This window comes from Heptranchias perlo, chromosome 16, assembly GCF_035084215.1.
Source record: "Heptranchias perlo isolate sHepPer1 chromosome 16, sHepPer1.hap1, whole genome shotgun sequence".
Classification (NCBI taxonomy): Eukaryota; Metazoa; Chordata; class Chondrichthyes; order Hexanchiformes; family Hexanchidae; genus Heptranchias; species Heptranchias perlo.
Genome location: NC_090340.1, coordinates 61,825,651 through 61,848,309, shown reverse-complemented (window position 1 = coordinate 61,848,309; position 22,659 = coordinate 61,825,651). Strand labels below are relative to the sequence as shown.

At 48.7% G+C, this 22,659-nt stretch overlaps 1 protein-coding gene across 1 annotated transcript in view; it reads right to left on the bottom strand.

The window, feature by feature from the left end:
* Nucleotides 1–333: 333 nt before the first annotated feature.
* Nucleotides 334–22,659, bottom strand: part of bean1 (brain expressed, associated with NEDD4, 1) — an 84,402-nt gene continuing 62,076 nt past the window's right edge. Inside the window, exon 6 of the mRNA XM_067997588.1 lies at nucleotides 334–685. Coding sequence (XP_067853689.1) covers nucleotides 334–685 — 352 coding nt within the window. The remainder of the gene's footprint in view (nucleotides 686–22,659) is intronic.

Below are 22,659 nucleotides of genomic sequence, written 5' to 3'. Positions count from 1 at the left end.
GGGAGGGGGGGTGGTGGGGGAGGGGTGTTGGTGGGGGATGGGGGGTGGGTGGGGGGTGGGGAGGGGGGGAGGTGGGGAGGGAGGGGTGTTGGTGGGGGAGGGAAGGTGTTGGGGGATGGGGGGTGGGGTGGGGGAGGGGTGTTGGTGGGGGATGGGGGGTGGGGGGTGGTGGGGTGGGGTGGGGGAGGGGAGATGTTGAGGGGTGGTGGGGGGTGGGGTGGGGTGGGGGAGGGGAGATGTTGAGGGGTGGTGGGGGGTGGGGTGGGGTGGGGGAGGGGAGATGGCGACGCACTACCCTTCCGTGTGTTTTTTTTATTTCCCCGTGCATGCTGTTTACACGATCGTGCGGGAGAAGGGCCAGCATTCCTCGGGGGTGTCCTTCAGCCCGCCGAGCGGGATCATGGGCAGAGCCACCTCCCGTCCGCAATAAACAGCTTGCTCGTAAGGCGGGGCTCGGTCCAGGGGCAGCGAGGGCGTGGAGATGGACCAAACCGTCTGCTGGGAATCGGGCGCTGTGGTCGGACCGCCCATGGGATCCCCGGTCCCCCGAGGGGCGGCTCCTTCCTGGGAGGGGGTCCGGGGAGACCAATCACTCATCTGCCACGGGTCGGTCAGGGAGTAGGGAGGAGGGTCGTCCTCTGGGATGTACAGTTCGGGCGCTCTGGGTCCCACACAGTCTTCATAGCTAAGCACAAAGAGGAAAGAAGAGCACAGTAATTCAGGATAAGGCCCTTGGACCAATATAAACACTTGACCCTATTTCTACCCGTGTCCCCTCACACTCATCGTGTGTTTCAAAGTGTCTTCTAGCCCTTCACATGCAATGAATGAAAGAAAGAACTTTCATGTATGTAGCACCTTTCACATCCTCAGGACGTCCCACAGAGCTTAAAACCGACCTCTTTGACCAAGTTTTTGGTCACCTATCCTAATACCTCAATATGTGGCTCGGAGACAAATTTCTTGTCTGATAACGCTCCTGTGAAGCACCTTGGGACGTTAAAGGCGCAATATAAACACAAGTTGCTGTTGTTCACAGCCTTCTGATGTGCACTAACTGTTGTGATATAGACAAACGCAGCAGCCGATTTGCACACGGCAATATAGGGACAGGAGGAGGCCGTTCAGCCCCTTGAGCCTGTTCCGCCATTCAATTAGATCATGGGAATTTCTGGACGAAGAAAGACCAGGGTCCATCTGGTTCTCCTTCTACCATCCTGGTCGTCGCTGATACAATGATAATGGAGTTGTTGAATAATCACAAAGGATCTCAATCCCACCGACCCCTCCCTCTCACCACCTCTATCTCTTTCCCCTCACAGATCATTGTCTCTCCATCCCCCTTTTATACTTCAGTGGGTTTGCCTGCCTGTTCCACAGCTCTAGCCCCCTGCTTTGAGTGTAGCAGTCCCCCCTAGCCCCTCCACTGCCTTCCCTTCTTACTTCACCCTTTCCCACTTGCACAGATTGAGTTTGTCGATCTCCTTTCTGAGCTGAAAACTTGAATGAGGCAGTGCTGAGGTTTCCTGAGGGTGGAAACGGACCATGAAATGCCGATTGTCTGGAGCGACACTGACTCACATTTATTGAGAGAGGACAACAAGGCTCAGCAATCGTGTCTCATTTGTTAGATACAGAGTGAAGCTCCCTCTATAATGTCCCATCAAACACTCCCAGCGCAGGTACAGCACGGGTTAGATACAGAGTAAAGCTCCCTCTACACAGTCCCATCAAACACTCCCAGGGCAGGTACAGCACGGGTTAGATACAGAGTAAAGCTCCCTCTACACAGTCCCATCAAACACTCCCAGGGCAGATACAGCACGGGTTAGATACAGAGTGAAGCTCCCTCTACACTGTCCCATCAAACACTCCTGGGGCAGGTACAGCACGGGTTAGATACAGAGTAAAGCTCCCTCTACACTGTCCCATCAAACACTCCCAGGGCAGGTACAGCACGGGTTAGATACAGAGTAAAGCTCCCTCTACACTGTCCCATCAAACACTCCCAGGGCAGGTACAGCACGGGTTAGATACAGAGTAAAGCTCCCTCTACACTGTCCCATCAAACACTCCCAGGGCAGGTACAGCACGGGTTAGATACAGAGTAAAGCTCCCTCTACACTGTCCCATCAAACACTCCCAGGGCAGGTACAGCGCGGGTTAGATACAGAGTAAAGCTCCCTCTACACTGTCCCATCAAACACTCCCAGGGCAGGTACAGCACGGGTTAGATACAGAGTAAAGCTCCCTCTACACTGTCCCATCAAACACTCCCAGGGCAGGTACAGCGCGGGTTAGATACAGAGTAAAGCTCTCTCTACACTGTCCCAATCCCAGGCCTGGTGATCGGTGCTGATGTTTACTGCACACATACATATTCCAGGCTACTAATATTTTTCTGACCGAGACTCTTGGGGTTAATTTGTATTTAATAAACGTTCATTAATGCAACGAATTATGAGACCCAGAATTTGCATGAAGATTAATTTTACCCTTGAAGCCTGGTGGATATGAAACAGAAATCCAATTAAAATCCCGACCAGGAACCATAGCCCAGGATCCTCTTATTCCGTACTGCTCATGTAAGCTGGTTCACACACTCTAAATCTGTCAGCTTGTTTCAGTCTCTGTGATTGCCAGGCTCTGTACGAGGGACAAATTGAGTGGTCACGGTTAACAATCTTTTCTCTTGCTAATTCACTTTTGCTCTCCGAGGAATGTGAGACTAAGTGGGATCTGTTTTAAGCAACGCCCGGAGATGGAAGACTCACACTCAAAGAATACGGAACCATATCATCCCCTGCCTCGCTCCAGTTTTGACCAGCAAACCGTTTAAATTGAGGACCCTGTCCCTTTCTCCCGGCCTTCCCTCCTCTCCTGAAGGTGCCACCTCATGCTGTGCACTCGAAAACCCTTTAGGTGTTGCCAACTCTAGTTGGACATATTCCTGGAGGTCTCATCACATGATAGGAACAACAGGAACAGGAGGAGGCCATTCAGCCCCTCGAGCCTGTTCCACCATTCAATAAGATCATGGCTGATCTGTGATCTATCTCCATATACCCACCGTAGCCCCATATCCCTTTGGTTAACAAAAATCTATCAATCTCAGATTTAAAATTGAGCTAGCATGAACTGCTGTTTGCGGAAGAGAGTTCCAAACTTCTACCACCCTTTATGTGTAGAAGTGTTTCCTAACTTCACTCCTGAAAGTCCTGGCGCTAATTTTTAGTCCTAGGCTCCCCAATCAGCGGAAATAGTTTCTCTCTATCTACCCTATCAGTTCCCCTTCTCCTGCCTCCAACTGCACCCCCACCAACCTAAAGGGTTTTCGAGTGCACAGCATGAGGTGGCACCTTCAGGAGAGGAGGGAAGGCCGGGAGAAAGGGACAGGGTCCTCAATTTAAACGGTTTGCTGGTCAAAACTGGAGCGAGTCAGGGGATGATATGGTTCCGTATTCTTTGAGTGTGAGTCTTCCATCTCCGGGCGTTGCTTAAAACAGATCCCACTTAGTCTCATTGGTCGTCCCAACACGTCCATCCTCGTGGCACCCCGCCTTCCCCACGTGGGTAAAGTGCCCAGTGAAATCGGTGGGATCCCCACGTGATCATAAGTAAATTGAAGCCACTTACCTTGGCTTCCGGGTTTCGCGCTGGAAAGCTGCGCAGCGGGCGGACTGCGCGCCCGCATCATAGGCTGTCAGCTGGAGGAGCCCTATTTAAAGGGGCAGTCCTCCACTGACTGATGCTGCAGAAAATAGGCAAAATTACAGCATGGAGCAGCCCAGGGGGAAGGCTGTTCCCTGGTTTAATGATGCCTCATTCCAGGTCTTACTGGATGGGGTGAGGAGGAGGGGGAGGAGGAGGAGGGAGTTCTTCCACCTGGCGGACGGGAGGAAGTGGCCTGCCTCTGCCACCACGAAGGCCTGGCTCGAGGTGGCAGAGGAGGTCACCAGCACCACCAACATATCACGCACCTGTATACAGTGCAGGAGGAGCTTCAATGACCTAACCAGGTCAGCCAAAGTGAGTACTCTTACTCATTCCCCTACACTCCATCTGCCACATCACTGCCCCCAACCCACATCTCCTTTTGCACTGCCAACATTACTCTATCACATCACTCCTCACACCCACTGAACCCTCATCCTCATCTAACCTGCACTTCCTCACCTCGCCAGTACTCATCCCACCACTACCACTCAACCCAATCCTCATACAATCTCATGGCTCTGTCTCATACTCATCCTCACATGCATCTCTTTCACGGTCAGCCTCACCCCACCTGCCACTACCTGTGCTGCAGCCACAGGGCATGCATCATGTATGTGTAGTAGGCAGCGTAAGGCAAACGTGTCGTGAGCATGAAGGGGATGCACAAAGGTGTTTGACGGTTTGTCATGCTTTTTACTTGTATTTGATTTCTGATCAACTCACATTACATATTATCATAGAATCATAGAAGTTCACAACATGGAAACAGGCCCTTCGGCCCAACATGTCCATGTCGCCCAGTTTATACCACTAAGCTAGTCCCAATTGCCTATAGAATCATAGAAGTATTGTTACCATTATATTGTCACCACTACTGCCACGTCTTGGCCATTCTTGACTGGCTTGTGCAATAAGGCCCGTTCATGAGGTTCTCCATGAACACCCTTGATGCCACCCATTGGGTCACCCTACAGTGGGTGTATGTGCAGGTGCCTGTTGTGCAGCACTGTGTTGTGTAGCTCCACGTGGCGGAGGTGGACGGCATGCCTTTTTAAAATTTGTTCATGGGATGTGGGCGTCGCTGGCAAGGCCGGCATTTATTGCCCATCCCTAATTGCCCTTGAGAAGGTGGTGGTGAGCCGCCTTCTTGAACTGCTGCAGTCCGTGTGGTGAAGGTTCTCCCACAGTACTGTTAGGAAGGGAGTTCCAGGATTTTGACCCAGCGACGATAAAGGAACGGTGATATATTTCCAAGTCGGGATGGTGTGTGACTTGGAGGGGAACGTGCAGGTGGTGCTGTTCCCATGTGCCTGCTGCTCTTGTCCTTCTAGGTGGTAGAGGTCGTGGGTTTGGGAGGTGCTGTCGAAGAAGCCTTGGCGAGTTGCTGCAGTGCATCCTGTGGATGGTACACACTACAGCCACTGTGCGCTGGTGGTGAAGGGAGTGAATGTTTAGGGTGGTGGCTGGGGTGCCAATCAAGCGGGCTGCTTTGTCCTGGATGGTGTCGAGCTTCTTGAGCGTTGTTGGAGCTGCACTCATCCAGGCAAGTGGAGAGTATTCCATCACACTCCTGACTTGTGCCTTGTAGGTGGTGGAAAGGCTTTGGGGAGTCAGGAGGTGAGTCACTCACTGCAGAATACCCAGCCTCTGACCTGCTCTTGTAGCCACAGTATTTATATGGCTGGTCCAGTTAAGTTTCTGATCAATGGTGACCCCCCAGGATGTTGATGGTGGGGGATTCGGCGATGGTAATGCCGTTGAATGTCAAGGGGAGGTGGTTAGACTCTCTCTTGTTGGAGATGGTCATTGCCTGGCACTTGTCTGGCGCGAATGTTACTTGCCACTTATGAGCCCAAGCCTGGATGTTGTCCAGGTCTTGCTGCATGCGGGCTCGGACTGCTTCATTATCTGAGGGGTTGCGAATGGAACTGAACACTGGCGAGGCTTGTGATGTTGCTCGTCCTCCAATGGAGTGATAAATGCAGCTTTGGAAGCCCCACCCCCACTATCCTGACGGTGTGAGTGTGAGGGGGTCCGCAAAGTAGGTAAATGTGTTTGGACAGCAGAGTTTAGGGTATGATGTAATAATTTTGAGCGTGGAGACAACGGTGTGGCAGACAAAACTTTGTCTGAGGTGACAGAGTGCCCTGCTGCAATGAATGAGGTATTCCCCCCAACTGTCAAGGAATCCTCTGCATCTCATAGAGTTATACAGCACGGATAGAGGCCCTTCGGCCCATCTCCCAATGGCTGCTGACTGAAACAACAGGGAGTGTTTCCCACAGCACGGGAAACACACTGAGGAGAGTCCAAAATCACATCCCTGCTAAAATCTCTTCCCAATGAGGTCTGTCAACGACCTCAAGTACCTCCCTAACTATCTAAACTGTCATCCCGCCGGCTTTAATTGCCGGTGGGAGTCCCGCATGCGGGGGCTGCGCGCGCACCGATTCGCGTCATTGGGGAACCCAGAAGTGGGCGGGTTAGAGGCGGGCTCCGGACCCATTCCAGGATTCCCCAATTTTAGGAACCCCCCTGTCACGAACGCACCCGCTCGGCCATCCTAAAATTGACCCCTTTGTTACCCAATTGGATGATTCTTGACTGTCAAAGTCAAACAGGCTTTATTTTCCGATATAACTAATAAACAAATGTGTTCGAGGGAAATTTAAAACCATTTTCTTTTATTGACCCTATGATTTTTCTCCTGGCTTTTTGCTCACAGTCGTGTCCTGGAAATTAGTCTTTACTGTCCTGGCAAGTCCAGGGCAACCCTGGAGGGTTGGCAACTCGAATACCCTTGGACGCCGGCTGACTTCCCCAACCTCACCCAAACGTCCTTCCTTCATGTATTAGCCTTCTGGAATGTGCCTTTGCAAGGAAGGTCTGGAGAGAGATGCAGTGGTATCTGTCCAGGTTCGTCCCGAGCAGTTCCGTAACACAGGACTCTGTGCTCTACGGGCTTTTCCCGGGGATGCACACCGAGATGGACATCAACTGCTGCTGGAAGACCATTAACTCGGTGAAAGACGCCCTTTGGTCTGCCCGAAACTTGCTGGTCTTCCAGTGCAAGGAGCTGTCCTCGACCGAGTGTTGCAGACTGGCACATTTCAAGGTCCAGGACTATGTGCTCAGGGATGCACTGAGGCTGGGTGCGGCCGCCGCAAAGGCTCTGTGGGGAAAGGCAACCATTTAGAGCCTTCCCGCCATTGTCTACCGAGGGGCTGCAATCAGGGAAAACCGCCCCCCCCCCCGGGCAGAATGTAAAATTCAAATTGATGTAATGTACCTGTAATGAACCTGTAATGTACCTGTAATGAATCTGTAATCAATAATCTGTATGGAGTATAACGTAACGAGGCACCATAGAGTGTCATGAACTGTAATTATGTACAATGTGTTCACTGAACTGTACTTGATGTAACTTGCAAATTGTATAATCTGTATTGTGTACGTTTGGAATGTGATATGACAACTGTATTGTATGTATTGCTGCAAATTTTATGAATAAAGTATATTTTATGAAAAAAAACGGCTGCATACATCCACGATGGCTTGTGCGGTGGTCTCCGGGAAGCTGTCAAGGTGCTGGACAAACAACAAGCCCGCTTGTGTGTCCTGGCAGGCAACTGTGATGAGGCACAGTATGTCAAGTTGGTGGAGGCACTGTGTGCTGAGCACCAGGTCAACCTGATTAAGGTTGATGACAACAAGAAACTTGGTGAGTGGGTAGGCCTGTGCAAAGTAGACCGAGAAGGGAAACCTCGCAAGGTTGTAGGCTTGAGCTGTGTTGTTGTCAAGGATTATGGCAAAGACTCACAAGCCAAGGATGTCATCGACAACTATTTCAGGGCAAAGTAATAAATTTCATAAATAAAAAAGCGGGGAGATCCCATGATCCAGAAGGCGCCAGATCAAGTAGAATCAGCTATTACCAGTTTAAGCTTTGCTGACGTAGAGGTGGATCCTCATGCTGGCCGGAGACCGGTCTAACATCTCTTTCCAGTAGAGTGAAAACTAAATCGCAGCGGACACGGCTACTCAAGGACCTGGGCACGGGGTGCGAAACACCATTGGGCTGACTGCAAGGACGGGTGAAGGAACCTCGCTGTGGCAACAAAATGTCTTCGTGAAGAAGATTCTTCTTGGAGCCTGTGGTTTCAAGGCCACGGACTTCTTCTGCCTGCAGGACTTCCCGAAGAGTGGATACTTTGACGTGACCTTCAGGAACGTCGCAGGATGCCTAAAAATGCTCCAGGCCTTCAAGTAGAAGGGGAAGGAAACGCCGTTGTTGCTTCTCACTGAGGAGCCGCTCTTCGCGCTCCCGCTGGAGAAGGAACGGACGCTGACGGTCCACATGTTCAACCTGCATGTGCCCGTCGTGGATGTGCTGATGCTCCTGAAGAGGTACGTGGAGGGAGCAGATCGGAGCATCGACATTGAGGACACGTCCGGGATCTAGACCAGCAAGAGGAGCATCAAGGAGTCGCTGAGGGAAACATCGTTCACCTCCCGTCAAGTTTCATGATTGGGACAAGCCATGGGTATGTGGTGTACCAGTGGCAGCTCAGAGTGTGTCGTTCCAGAAGATAGAGTGTGTGACACAAAGGATAATATACAGGATAGAGTGTGTTACGCACAGGGTAACATACAGGATAGAGTGTGTGACACACAGGATTAGATACAATGACTTGTTTCCTCTTTCAGTGATTTCCTATACTTAAAATTAAGGAATGTTGGGTATATTTGCAGCTGAAGTTACAAACCCACGTCCCACTGCACTTTCAGTGTAGTTACTTGCTTTCACATGTCATACCTTTTTATTCAGGGCCATTTTTGAGTGTCAGACTCTTCAAGGGTCTGTCAGTTTCATTGAAGATGCTGGTAAGCCCTTGCTAGTTCCTGAAGTTGGTGTGTCTAAATATGTTCCTGTTGCCACTGGTGCTGTGGGAATCCTGCCATGGGCAATATATAGAGGGCAGATTCCACTGACTCTAGCATATAACCAACTGTACCATTTTGGCTGATTGGTGGGACACTCATCATCAAGTCCTAGAACCCTGGTTAGACCACACTCAGAATCACAAAAAGGTTGCAGGACAGTTTGAGGCCATTCGGCCCATCGAGTCCGCGCCGGCTCAAGCAAGCTAATCCCACTCCCACGCCCTTTCCCCGTAGCCCTGCAAATATTTTCCTTTCAAGTACTTATCCAGTTCCCTTTTGAAGGCCATGATTGAATCTGCCTCTACCACCCGGGCAATGCAGTCCAGATCCTAACCACTCACTGTGTAAAAAAGCTTTTCCTTATGTCACCTTTGGAAGGAAGAGAAAGTCATTCCCTTGGTGAGAAGGAAAGTTCTGAAGGGTTTGGATGGGGTGAACAGGAAAAGGCTATCTCCTCTGGCTGGGGAGTCTATGATGAGAGATCATTATCATTATGGAATCATAGCAAGGTTACAGCATGGAAGGAGGCCCTTCGACCCATTGAGTCTGTGCCGGCTCCATGCAAGAGCAATCCAGCTAGTGCCACTCCCACACCCTAGCCCCGTAGCCCTGCAAATTTTTTCCTTTTCAAGTATTTATCCAGTTCCCTTTTGAAGGCCATGATTGAATCTGCCTCCACCACCCCCTCAGGCAGTGCATTCCAGATCATAACCACTCACTGTGTAAAAATGTTTTTCCTCATGTTGCCTTTGGTTCTTTTGCCAATTACCTTAAATCTATGCCCTCTGGTCCTTGACCCTTCTGCCAATGGGAACAGTTTCTCTCTACCTACTCTGTCTAGACCCTTCATGATTTTGAATACCTCTATCAAATCTCCTCGCAACCTTCTCTGTTCCAAGGAGAAAAACCCCAGCTTCTCCAGTCTATCCACGTGACTGAAGTCCCTCATCCCTGGAATCATTCTAGTAAATCTCTTCTGCACTATTTCTAAGGCCTTCACATCTTTCCTGAAGTGCGGTGCCCAGAACTGGACACAATACTCCAGTTGTGGCCGAATCAGTATTTTATAAAGGTTCATCATGACGTCCATACTTTTGTACTCTCTGCCTCTATTTATAAAGCCCAGGATCCCGTATGCTTTTTTAACCGCTTTCTCAACCTGCCCTGCCACCGTCAACGATTTGTGCACATATACCCCCAGATCTCTCTGTTCCTGTACCCCTTTTAGAATTGTGCCCTCTCGTTTAGATTGCTTCTCCCCATTCTTCCTACCGAAATATATCACTTCGCATTTTTCTGCGTTAAATTTCATCTGCCACGTGTCCGCCCATGCCACCAGCCTGTCTACATCCTCTTGAAGTCTGTCACTATCCTCCTCACTTTATACTAACCTTCCAAGTTTTGTGTCATCTGCAAATTTGGAAATTGTGCCCTGTACACCCAAGTCCAAGTCATTAATATATATCAAGAAAAGCAGTGGTCCTAGTACCGACCCCTGGGGAACACCACTGTACACCTCCCTCCAGTCCGAAAAACAACCGTTCACCACTGCTCTCTGTTTCCTGTCCCTTAGCCAATGCTGTATCCATGTTGCTACTGCCCCCTTTATTCCATGGACCGCAATCTTGATGATAAGCCTACCATGCGGCACTGTATTAAACGCCTTTTGAAAGTCCATATACACCACATCAACTGCATTGCCCTCATCTACCTCTCTGTTACCTCATCAAAAAACTCTATCAAGTTAGTTAAACACGATTTGCCTTTAACAAATCTGTGCTGGCTTTCCCTAATCAATCCAACCTCATCCAAGTGACTTAATTCTGTCCCGGATTATTGTTTCTAAAAGTTTCCCCGCCACTGAGGTTAAACTGACTGGCCAGTACCTCCGCAATTTCCACCCTTACTTCCCTGAGCAACCCGGGATGCATCCCATCCAGACCGGGTGACCTATCTACTTTAAGTTCAGTTAGCCTTTCAAGTACCTCTTCTTTATCAATTTTTAGCCCATCCAGTATCTCAACTATATCTTCCTTTACTGAGACTGTGGCAGCATCTTCTTCGGAGTGCGTCAATCGGAGTACAGTGCACAGTTCTGGTCTCCATATTCTAAAAAGGATGATAGCAGAACTGAGAGGATATACTTATCAGGAAAGGCTGAACAGGCTGGGGCTCTTTTCTCTAGAAAAAAGGAGGAGGGGTGACCTGATAGAGGTCTTTAAGATTATGCAAGGTTTTGATAGGGTAGATGTAGAGAAGATGTTTCCACTTGTGGGGGAGACCAGAACTAGAGGTCATAAATATAAGATAGTCAGTAATAAATCCAATGGGGAATTCAGGAGAAACTTCTTTACCCAGAGAGTGGTGAGAATGTGGAACTTGCTACCACAAGGAGTAGTTGAGGTGAATAATGTAGATACATTTAAGGGGAAGCTCGATAAACACATGAGGGAGAAAGGAATAGAAGGATATGCTGATAGGGTGAGATGAAGTAGGGAGGAGGCTCGTGTGGAGCATAAACACCGGCATAGGCCAGTTGGGCCGAATGGCCTGTTTCTGTGCTGGTCATTCTATGTAATTCTATGTAACTGCCCGCAGGACCTTGCTGTGCACAAATTTATGCTATGTATAATGGTGACTGCACTTCAAAATGGAATTTATTGGTTGTGAAGTGGTTTGTGATAATAAAGCCGAGTATATCAATGCAACTTCTTTCTCCGTTTAAAGTAAGGAGGCCACTAAGAACAGGCCTTCTATTTCCTGGTAAGGAAATGCAAAGTATAATGGCCATTGAGGCCTTTGGTTTAGTTGCAGTGATGAGTAATTTAAAGGCAGCGTGAGTCAGCGTGGATTGGACCTATTACAGTGATTGATGCTGCTGCTCCCTTCAATAAAAGGGCACAGGGTTGAGGCGAGAAGAGCATTGAAAACTTAAGAGCTTATTGTACACAGACCTCCAGAGTTAAAAGCCGGGAGATCACTGTCCCAAAAAAAAATCTAAATTTCGCTCGCTGATCGTTTGATTAACTCCCGGCTCCATCTCCTGCGTCTTTTTTTTTTACTTGATCTGATCATTAAAAAGTAAATTGTGTTGAACGTTAGTTACACAACCAGCAGCAAGGATTGAAATAGATTACTGAAGGACGGAGAGAGTCCAAGAGGCTCCATTTATTCTCATTGGAAATGATGATTAATGCCTGGAAATTAGACCCTTTGAGTATCTCAGCAGGAGCACTCACCACGTTCCTTTGTCTGCTCTTTTGTCTTCAAGGCATAATTGGGACAATATGAGGCAGCTTTATAGAATCATAGCATCTCACAGCACAGAAGGAGGCCGTTTGGCCCATCGTGCCTGTGCTGGCTCTTCGGTAGAGCTTTCCGATTAGCCCCACTCCCCCTGCCCTTTCCCCACAGCCCTGCAAATTTTTGCCCCTTCAAGTATTTATCTGATTCCGTTTTCAAAGTTACTATTGAATCTGCTTCCACTGCCCTTTCAGGCAGCGCGTTCCAGATCATAACAACTCGCTGCGTAAAAAAAAAATCTTCCTCATCTCCCCTCTGGTTCTTCTGCCAATTATCGTAAATCTGTGTCCTCTGGTTACTGACCCTCCTGCCACTGGAAACAGTTTCTCCTTATTTACTCTATCAAAACCCTTCATAATTTTGTAAACAATTTTACAACACCAAGTTATAGTCCAGCAATTTTATTTTAAATTCACAAGCTTTCGGAGGCTACCTCCTTCCTCAGGTGAACGATGTGGAAATGAAATCCTCGAAATGAAATCGCATTTATAATTCACAGAACAATGCTTGGTGATTACAGACAGTTTTTTCAACTGCCCGTTGCCAAGGCAATCAGTGTGCAGACAGACAGGTGTTACCTGCAAGGTCTCAGAATATACAAATCACCAAAAAAAACAACAAACAAAAAAAAAACAGAGATAGAGAGGTAGAAACATAGAAAAGACAGCAACTGACCCGTTATATTAAAAACAGATAACATTTGTTCGCTGGTGGGGTAACGTGTAGCGTGACATGAATTTTGAACACCTCTATCATAATTTTGAACACCTCTATCAAATCTCCCCTTAATCCTTTATATTCTTTAGCGCCCTTCACGACCTGAAACGCTTTACAGCCAATGAAGTACTTTCTGAAGTGTAGTCACTGTTTTAATGTAGGAAATGCGACAGCCAATTTGCGCACAGCAAGATCCCACAAACAGACTTGGTCACAAAGGGTTTACAAAATGGCAACTATGACCCAGACCTCGTGCAGTGAGTGTGCTTTTCTTTTCTTTTCCGATTAATATCTAATTCCTTGAAACTGCAATGGGTGAAACATTTAGGTCAGTGGACAAAAAGTAACAGGCCAGATTTGAATTCCACATCGATAATGTGAAGATTGCTTTTCAGTTGGTTATCAAGATAGAGCATAATTTAAAAAAAATTATTCACACCTTCATTTTTCCATTACTGCTTAATTCAAAGTCTGTTCCATGGCACAGGGACAAGGGCAGATTTAAATGATCACATAATAAGGCTATTATAATCTCTCACTTCGATCAAAGAGTCAGCAGAATCAGGGCCTACACCATAGAATCATAGAATGGTTGCAGCACAGTAGGTGGCCATTCGGCCCGTCAAGCCCGTGCCGGCTCTCTGCCAGAGCAATCCAGCTAGTCCCACACCCTGCCCTTTCCCTGTAGCCCTGCAAATTTTTTCCCTTCAAGTATTTATCCAATTCCCTTTTGAAAGCCACGATTGAATCTGCCTCCACCGCCCTTTCAGGCAGCGCATTCCAGATCCTAACCATTCGCTACGTAAAAAAGCTTTTCCTCATGTTGCCTTTGGTTCTTTTGCCAATTATCTTAAATCTGTAACCTCTGGTTCTCGACTCTTCTGCCAATGGGAACAGTTTCTCTCTATCTACTCTCTCTAGACCCTTCATGATTTTGAATATTTCTATCAAATCTCCTCTCAACCTTCTCTGTTCCAGGGAGAACAACCCCAGTTTCTCCAGTCTGTCCATGTAACTGAAGTCCCTCATCCCTGGAATCATTCTAGTAAATCTCTTCTGCACCCTCTCTAAGGCCTTCACAGCTTTCCTAAAGTGCGGTGCCCGGAACTGGACACAATACTTCAGTTGTGGCCGAGCCAGTGTTTGATAAAGCTTCATCGTGACTTCCTTGCTTTTGTACTCTATGCCTCTATTTATAAAACCCAGTATGCTTTTTTAACCATTTTCTCAACCTGGCTTCAAAACCTTGTCAGTGGTGATGGGAGCAGGGGTGGGGGGGGGGTGTGATTAATTTTACAGGCATCCCCAAAGCACTTTATTTCAGAGGAAGTGCAAAGAAAATGATCGTTAAAAGCAGTAAAATGTTTTTTGGCGGGTGGGGGGAGTGGCGAAAAAATACATCTCCACCTTGTCAGATCATGTTGCAAAGAATAATAAGATAGCCGCGTTGCCATGGTGCCCGGGAGGAAAAAAAAAGAGCCAGTGTAACTGTTGGTCATTCATAAATTAACAGGCCGAGCACTGGGAACGAGGGAGGCAGGAGTTAGGGAGGATGGGGAAGAGGGGAAGAAGATTTGTACAATGTCATTCCTGCGACATACTTTTCGGTCAAAACCCTTGTCGTTCAGGGGTCTAAGTTTCTTTGGTCAGTTGAAAGGAACCCACTGTGGGTTTTAGGTATTGTATTTAATAAGTCTGGGCTCTCCCTTTGACTATTTGGATCATTGCATGGCATGGGAGGGGGACGTAAAGAGGAGGAAGAGTTCACAGGGTATACCTTGCGTGCCCTCAGTCATGGTGTCAGCCGTGGCTAAGGACACGGTAGCACTTCCGCCTCTGAATCAGAAGGTCGTGGGTTCGAGCCCCACTCCAGAGACTTGAGTACATAATCTAGGTCGACACTCTCCAGTGCAGTATCGAGGGAGTGCTGCATTGTCGGGGGTGCCGTCTTTCGGATGAGACGTTAAACCGAGGTCCCGTCTGCCCTCATGGATGGATGTACAAGATCCCTAGGGCATTATTTCGAAGCAGAGCAGAGGAGATTTCCCCAGTGTTCTGGCCAATAATTTGTTCCTTAACCAACATCACTAAAAAACAGATTATCTGATCATTATCACATTGCTGCTTGTGGGATCTTGCTGTGCACAAATTAGCTGCCGCGTTTCCTACATTGCAATAGTGACTACACTTCAAAAAGTACTTCACTGGCTGTGGAGCAATTTGTGATGTCCTGAGGCCGTGAAAGTTTCATAATTTCCTAGTACGATATAGCACAGAAGGAGGCCATTCGGTCCATCATGCCTCGGCCAGCTCTTTGAAAGAGCTATCCAATTAGTGACTTTCCCCATAGGCCTGTAATTTTTTTCTCTTCAAGTATTTATCTAATTCCCTTCTGAAAGTTATTACTGAACCTGCTTCAGCCACCCTTTAAGGCTGTGCATTCCAGATCATCACAACTCGCTGCGTAATAAAATGCTTCCTCATGTCGCCTCTGGCTCTTTTGCTGATCGCCTTAAATCTGTGTCCTCTGGTCACCGACCCTTCCGCCACTGGAAACAGTTCCTCTTTATTTACTCTATCAAAACCGTTCATGATTTTGAACACCTCTACCAAATCTCCCCTTAACCTTCTCTGCTCTAAGGAGAACAACCCCAGCTCCTCCAGTCTCTCCACGTAACTGAAGTCCCTCATTCCTGGTACCATTCTAGTAAATCTTCCCTGTAGACTCTCTAAGGCCTTGACTTCCTTCCTAAAGTGCGGTGCCCAGAATTGAACACAATACTCCAGCTGAGGCCTAACCAGTGATTTATAAAGGTTTAGCATAACTTGCAAAGGTTTGGCATGATGGCACTGTATAAATGCAAGTCCTTTCTTGTTTGTCCTTCCTGACATTTCTGTGAATGAAACTGCGGGCTCCCTGGCAACCAGCTATACTTAGAATTCCTCGCCAACTCTGCTGGTAAGTTCTGTCAACCCAACCGACTCAAAGTGAAATTAGAATCTTTTAACAAGAGGGCACTGAGTCAGACTGGCATTGCTCACAGTTTAGTGAACTGACTCTCAGCATCAGCTGGTAAATTCATGATCTACTGTCAGCCCCCACGCTCCCTCTGCCTGTGTGTCCCAACAACAACAGCAACTTGCATTTATATAGCGCCTTTAACATCGTAAAAACGTCCCAAGGCGCTTCGCAGGAGCGATTATCAAACAAAAATTTGACACTGAGCCACATAAGGAGATATTAGGAGAGGTGACCAAAAGCTTGGTCAAAGAGGTAGGTTTTAAGGAGCATCTTAAAGAAAAGAGAGAGGTGGAGAGATTTAGGGAGGGAATTCCAGAGCTTGGAGGCAGCTGAAGGCACGGCCGCCAATGATGGAGAGAAGAAAATCGGGGACGCGCAAGAGGCCAGAATTGGAGGAGCGCAGAGATCTCGGAGGGTTGTAGGGCTGGAGGAGGTTACAGAGATAGGGAGGGGGCGAGGCCATGGAGGGATTTTAAAACAAGGATGAGAAGTTTGAAATCGAGGATTCGCTGGACTGGGAGCCAATGTTCCACAGGGGCCTCTCCACCCCACTCCCCCCCACTCCAGTATCGAACCCAAGTGGCCAGGCCTCATGTGTGAGTGTAGTCAGTGAGCTTGGTATGCTGCTTGACTATTGGAGGAATCACGTGTGTGCTCACGCGCACATACACAAACACACATACATACACACATGTACATACAGACACATACATGCACACAATCGGGTACGGTAGCATAGTGGTTATGTTACTGGGCTAGTAATCCAGAGGCCTGGACTAAAATCCAGAGTCATGAATTCAAATCACGCCACGGCAGCTGGCGAATTTAAATTTAATTAATTAAATTCAATTAATTAAATAAAAATCTGGAATTAAAATACTAGTATCAGTGATGATGGCCATGAAACTACCGGATTGTCGTAAAAACCCATCTGGTTCACTAATGTCCTTTAGGGAAGGAAGCCTGCTGCCCTTACCCGGTCTGGCCTATATGTGACTCCAGACCCACAGCAATGTGGTTGATTCTTAATTGCCCTCTGAAATGGCCTAGCAAGCCACTCAGTTGTAAAATCTCGCTACGAAAAGTCATAATAAGAATAAAACCGGACGGACCACCCGGCATCGGACCACTGGGCACCGGACACGACAACGGCAAAACACCAAGCCCAGTCGACCCTGCAAGGTCCTCCTTACTAACATCTGGGGACTTGTGCCAAAATTGGGAGAGCTGTCCCACAGACAAGTCAAGCAACAGCCTGACATTGCCATACTTACAGAATCATATCTTTCAGCCAACGTCCCAGACTCTTCCATCACCATCCCTGGGTATGTCCTGTCCCACCGGCAGGACAGACCCACCAGAGGTGGCGGTACAGTGATATACAGTCAGGAGGGAGTGGCCCTGGGAGTCCTCAACATTGACTCTGGACCCCATGAAATCTCATGGCATCAGGTCAAACATGGGCAAGGAAGCCTCCTGCTGATTACCACCTACCGCCCTCCCTCAGCTGATGAATCAGTCCTCCTCCATGTTGAGCACCACTTGGAGGAAGCACTGAGGGTAGCAAGGGCACAGAATGTACTCTGGGTGGGGGACTTCAATGTCCATCACCAAGAGTGGCTCGGTAGCACCACTACTGACCGAGCTGGCCGAGTCCTGAAGGACATAGCTGCTAGACTGGGCCTGCGGCAGGTGGTGAGCGAACCAACACGAGGGAAAAACTTACTTGACCTTGTCCTCACCAATCTCCCTGTCGCAAATGCATCTGTCCATGACAGTATTGGTAGGAGTGACCACCGCACAGTCCTCGTGGAGATGAAGTCCCGTCTTCGCACTGAGGACACCATCCAACGTGTTGTGTGGCACTACCACCGTGCTAAATGGGATAGATTCAGAACGGATCTAGCAGCTCAAAATTGGGCATCCATGAGGCGCTGTGGGCCATCAGCAGCAGCAGAATTGTATTCCACCACAATCTGTAACCTCATGGCCCGGCATATTCCTCACTCTACCATTACCAACAAGCCAGGGGATCAACCCTGGTTCAATGAGGAGTGTAGAAGAGCATGCCAGGAGCAGCACCAGGCGTACCTAAAAATGAGCTACCAACCTGGTGAAGCTACAACTCAGGACTACATGCATGCTAAACAGCGGAAGCAACATGCTATAGACAGAGCTAAGCGATTCCACAACCAACGGATCAGATCAAAGCTCTGCAGTCCTGCCACATCCAGTCGTGAATGGTGGTGGACAATTAAACAACTAACGGGAGGAGGAGGCTCTGCAAACATCCCCATTCTCAATGATGGCGGAGTCCAGCACGTGAGTGCAAAAGACAAGGCTGAAGCGTTTGCAACCATCTTCAGCCAGAAGTGCCGAGTGGATGATCCATCTCAGCCTCCTCCCGATATCCCCACCATCACGGAAGCCAGTCTTCGGCCAATTCGATTCACTCCACGTGATATCAAGAAACGGCTGAGTGCACTGGATACAGCAAAGGCTATGGGCCCCGACAACATCCCAGCTGTAGTGCTGAAGTCTTGTGCTCCAGAACTAGCTGCGCCTCTAGCCAAGCTGTTCCAGTACAGCTACAACACTGGCATCTACCCGACAATGTGGAAAATTGCCCAGGTATGTCCTGTCCACAAAAAGCAGGACAAATCCAATCCGGCCAATTACCGCCCCATCAGTCTACTCTCAATCATCAGCAAAGTGATGGAAGGTGTCGTCGACAGTGCTATCAAGCGGCACTTACTCACCAATAACCTGCTCACCGATGCTCAGTTTGGGTTCCGCCAGGACCACTCGGCTCCAGACGTCATTACAGCCTTGGTCCAAACATGGACAAAAGAGCTGAATTCCAGAGGTGAGGTGAGAGTGACTGCCCTTGACATCAAGGCAGCATTTGACCGAGTGTGGCACCAAGGAGCCCTAGTAAAATTGAAGTCCATGGGAATCAGGGGGAAAACTCTCCAGTGGCTGGAGTCATACCTAGCACAAAGGAAGATGGTAGTGGTTGTTGGAGGCCAATCATCTCAGCCCCAGGGCATTGCTGCAGGAGTTCCTCAGGGCAGTGTCCTAGGCCCAACCATCTTCAGCTGCTTCATCAATGACCTTCCCTCCATCATAAGGTCAGAAATGGGGATGTTCGCTGATGACTGCACAGTGTTCAGTTCCATTCGCAACCCCTCAGATAATGAAGCAGTCCGAGCCCGCATGCAGCAAGACCTGGACAACATCCAGGCTTGGGCTCATAAGTGGCAAGTAACATTCGCGCCAGATAAGTGCCAGGCAATGACCATCTCCAACAAGAGAGAGTCTAACCACCTCCCCTTGACATTCAACGGCATTACCATCGCCGAATCCCCCACCATCAACATCCTGGGGGTCACCATTGACCAGAAACTGAACTGGACCAGCCATATAAATACTGTGGCTACGAGAGCAGGTCAGAGGCTGGGTATTCTGCGGCGAGTGACTCACCTCCTGACTCCCCAAAGCCTTTCCACCATCTACAAGGCACAAGTCAGGAGTGTGATGGAATACTCTCCACTTGCCTGGATGAGTGCAGCTCCAACAACACTCAAGGAGCTCGACACCATCCAAGATAAAGCAGCCCGCTTGATTGGCACCCCATCCATCACCCTAAACATTCACTCCCTTCACCACCGGCGCACTGTGGCTGCAGTGTGTACCATCCACAGGATGCACTGCAGCAACTCGCCAAGGCTTCTTCGACAGCACCTCCCAAACCCGCGACCTCTACCACCTAGAAGGACAAGAGCAGCAGGCACATGGGAACAACACCACCTGCACGTTCCCCTCCAAGTCACACACCATCCCGACTTGGAAATATATCGCCGTTCCTTCATCGTCGCTGGGTCAAAATCCTGGAACTCCCTTCCTAACAGCACTGTGGGAGAACCGTCACCACACGGACTGCAGCGGTTCAAGAAGGCGGCTCACCACCACCTTCTCAAGGGCAATTAGGGATGGGCAATAAATGCCGGCCTCGCCAGCGACGCCCACATCCCATGAACGAATAAAAAAAAAAAATACACAAATATACACATACATGCATACACACGCGCTTTTGGAGGCAGCCATTGGTTAGTGATGAGGAGTGGGAGTGCTGGCTGGGAGCTATGTCACTCTGACTGCTTCGCTGGCTGAGATTAGCTAAAAACATGGACTGGGAACAGTAGGGCGAGTACACACCCCCTTTGTCAATAGAGTCATCCGGAGTGTGTAAGAGTGCCCCTTTACTCTCATCTCTGAGTCAGAAGGTCATGGGTTCAAGCCCCACTCCAGAGGCTTGAGCACGAAATCTAGGCCAACACTCCCGGTGCGGTACTGAGGGAGTGCTGCACTGTCAGAGGTGCCGTCTTTCGGATGAGACTATTAACCAAGGCCCCGTCTGCCCTCTCAGGTGGACGTAAAAGATCCCCTGGCACTATTTCAAAGAGCTGGGGAGTTCTCCCCGGTGTCCTGGCCAATATTTATCCCTCAACCAACACCTAAAAGAGGACACGTTATCTGGCCATTATCACGTTGCTGTTTGTGGGATCTTGCTGTGCGCAAATTAGCTGCCGCGTTTCCTACATTACAACAGTGACTACACTTCAAAGAAGTGTTTCATTGGCTGTAAAGCGCTTTGGGACATCCTGAGGTCGTGAAAGGTGCTATAGAAATGCAAGCCTTTCTTTAAGAGCTGGAAAATAATTGTACAACGAGGCATCCAGAGTGCGAGTCCCTCCCGCTCTCTGACAACTGCACCGACATACAAACCGTTTTTAGGTCAACAGTTACAAATGTTAATTTCATTCTCATTTGGGATTCACTAAGATTTTGTACTAATTCCATTGTGATAATTAGCCCTCAATCACTTTCATTATAGGTTTATGAGGGAGGGAGGGTATAAACAGTCACATTGTATAATAAAGGGGCAAACAGCTCACCATGGCCAGGTTATAGAGGAAAGAACTTGCATTTATATAGCGCCTTTCACAACCTCAGGATGTCCCAAAATGCTTCACAGCCAATGAAGTACTTCTGAAGTGTAGTCACTATTGAAACGCGGCAGCCAATTTGCGCACAGCAAGATCCCACAAACAGCAATGAGATAATGACCAGATAATCTGTTTTGGTGATGTTGGTTGAAGGATAAATATTGGCCCAGGACACTGGGGACAATCCCCCTGCTCTTCTTCGAAATAGTGGCACGGGATCTTTTACGTCCACCTGAGAAGGCAGAAGGGGTCCTCGGTTTAATGTCTCATCCGAAAGACGGCACCTCCGACAGTGCAGCACTCCTGCAGTAGGCGGCCACTACAATGGACCTTAGCGCGCAGGGCTATTGGGGAGGGGGTGTAACGGGAAAAGAAATAGAAAGAAAGAACTTGCATTTATATAGCGCCTTTCACAGCCTCAGGACGTCCCAAAGCACTTTACAGTCAATGAAGTACTTCTGAAGTGAAATCACTGTTGTAATGTAGGAAACACGGCAGCAAATTTGCGCACAGCAAGATCCCACAAATGGGATAAATGGCCACATAATCTGTTTTTAGTGATGTTGGTTGAGGGATAAATATTGGCCCAGGATGCCAGGGAGAACTCGCCTGCTCTTTGATGTAGTGGCCATGGGATACTTTACATCCATCCTGAGAGGGCAGACAGGGCCTTGGTTTAAGGCTGCAGCTGAAAGACAGCACCTCTGAGAGTGCAGCACTCCCCCGGTACGGCACTAGGGAATATCAGCCTTATGCATTTAAGTGTCTGGAGTGGGTCTTGAACCTGCCACCTTCTGGCTCAGAGGTGAGAGTGTGAGCCACAGCTGGTATCTGAGATAAATGAGGAAAACAAGAAGAACTGAAATTCCCAAATAATCTGCGACTGGTGAGAGAATAAAAGACAGTCAGCTGGACACGGGTTTGCTTTTGTCGCTCAGATTATGGTCTGACTTCACAGAAATACAAAAACCACGGCTTCTGGGAGATATCTGCAAAGTGACATTAGTAGGTCACCTGCAAACATATCACTGCTCTCGGCTCTTCATCTGATTGCATCTCATTACACTGTCTGAAACCAGACAGTTGCACAGACTAGCCCAGTGGATAAAGACACTTAACCCTCTCCCCTCTCCCACTCCAAATGGCTCAAAAATGGCTGTCAGATAATTCTTGCATTCACCCCCAGCATGCTATGTTATTTCTTCCTCTTGCCAATTTTCCAACTCCCTCCTTTCTCCTCTCTGACGACAGTTCCATAGGTGCTTTTCCTGCTCTGGTTCCTCACCCATGTCGCCATTATTCATGAGCAGGCCTTCAACAACAACAACAACCTGCATTTATATAGCGCCGTTAATGTGGTAAAACTTCCCAACTTCACAGTTGCGATTATCAAACAAAATGTGATACCGAGCCACATAAGGAGATTTTAGGACAGGTGACCAAAAGCTTGGTCAAAGAGGTAGGTTTTAAGGAGCGTCTTCAAGGAGGAGAGACAGAGGCAGAGAGGCGGAGAGGGTTAGAGAGGGAATTCCAGAGCTTAGGGCCACGCCGTCAATGGTGTGGCAAAGGATATCAGGGATGCACAAGAGGCCAGAATTGGAGGGACGCAGAGATCTCGGAGAGTTGTAGGGCCGGAGGAGGTTACAGAGATGGGGAGGGGGCGAAGCCATGGAGGGATTTGAGCTCGGAGGTGAGAATTTTAAATGTGAAGCATTGCCGGACTGGGAGCCAACGGAGGTCAGCGTGCAACTTTAATAGTGAACGTCAGGTTTTTTTTTGACTGTGGGTGGGGTGGGGGGGTCGACAACAGAACGGACCCTGACCCCACCCTCACCTGACATCAACACAACAGGGGAGTCACAAGGTAGTGATTGGGAATGGACACTGCGGCAGATACTCCCAGTACTGGTGCAGTTGATTTGGGCTCCTTCTCAGGAAGCCTGCACT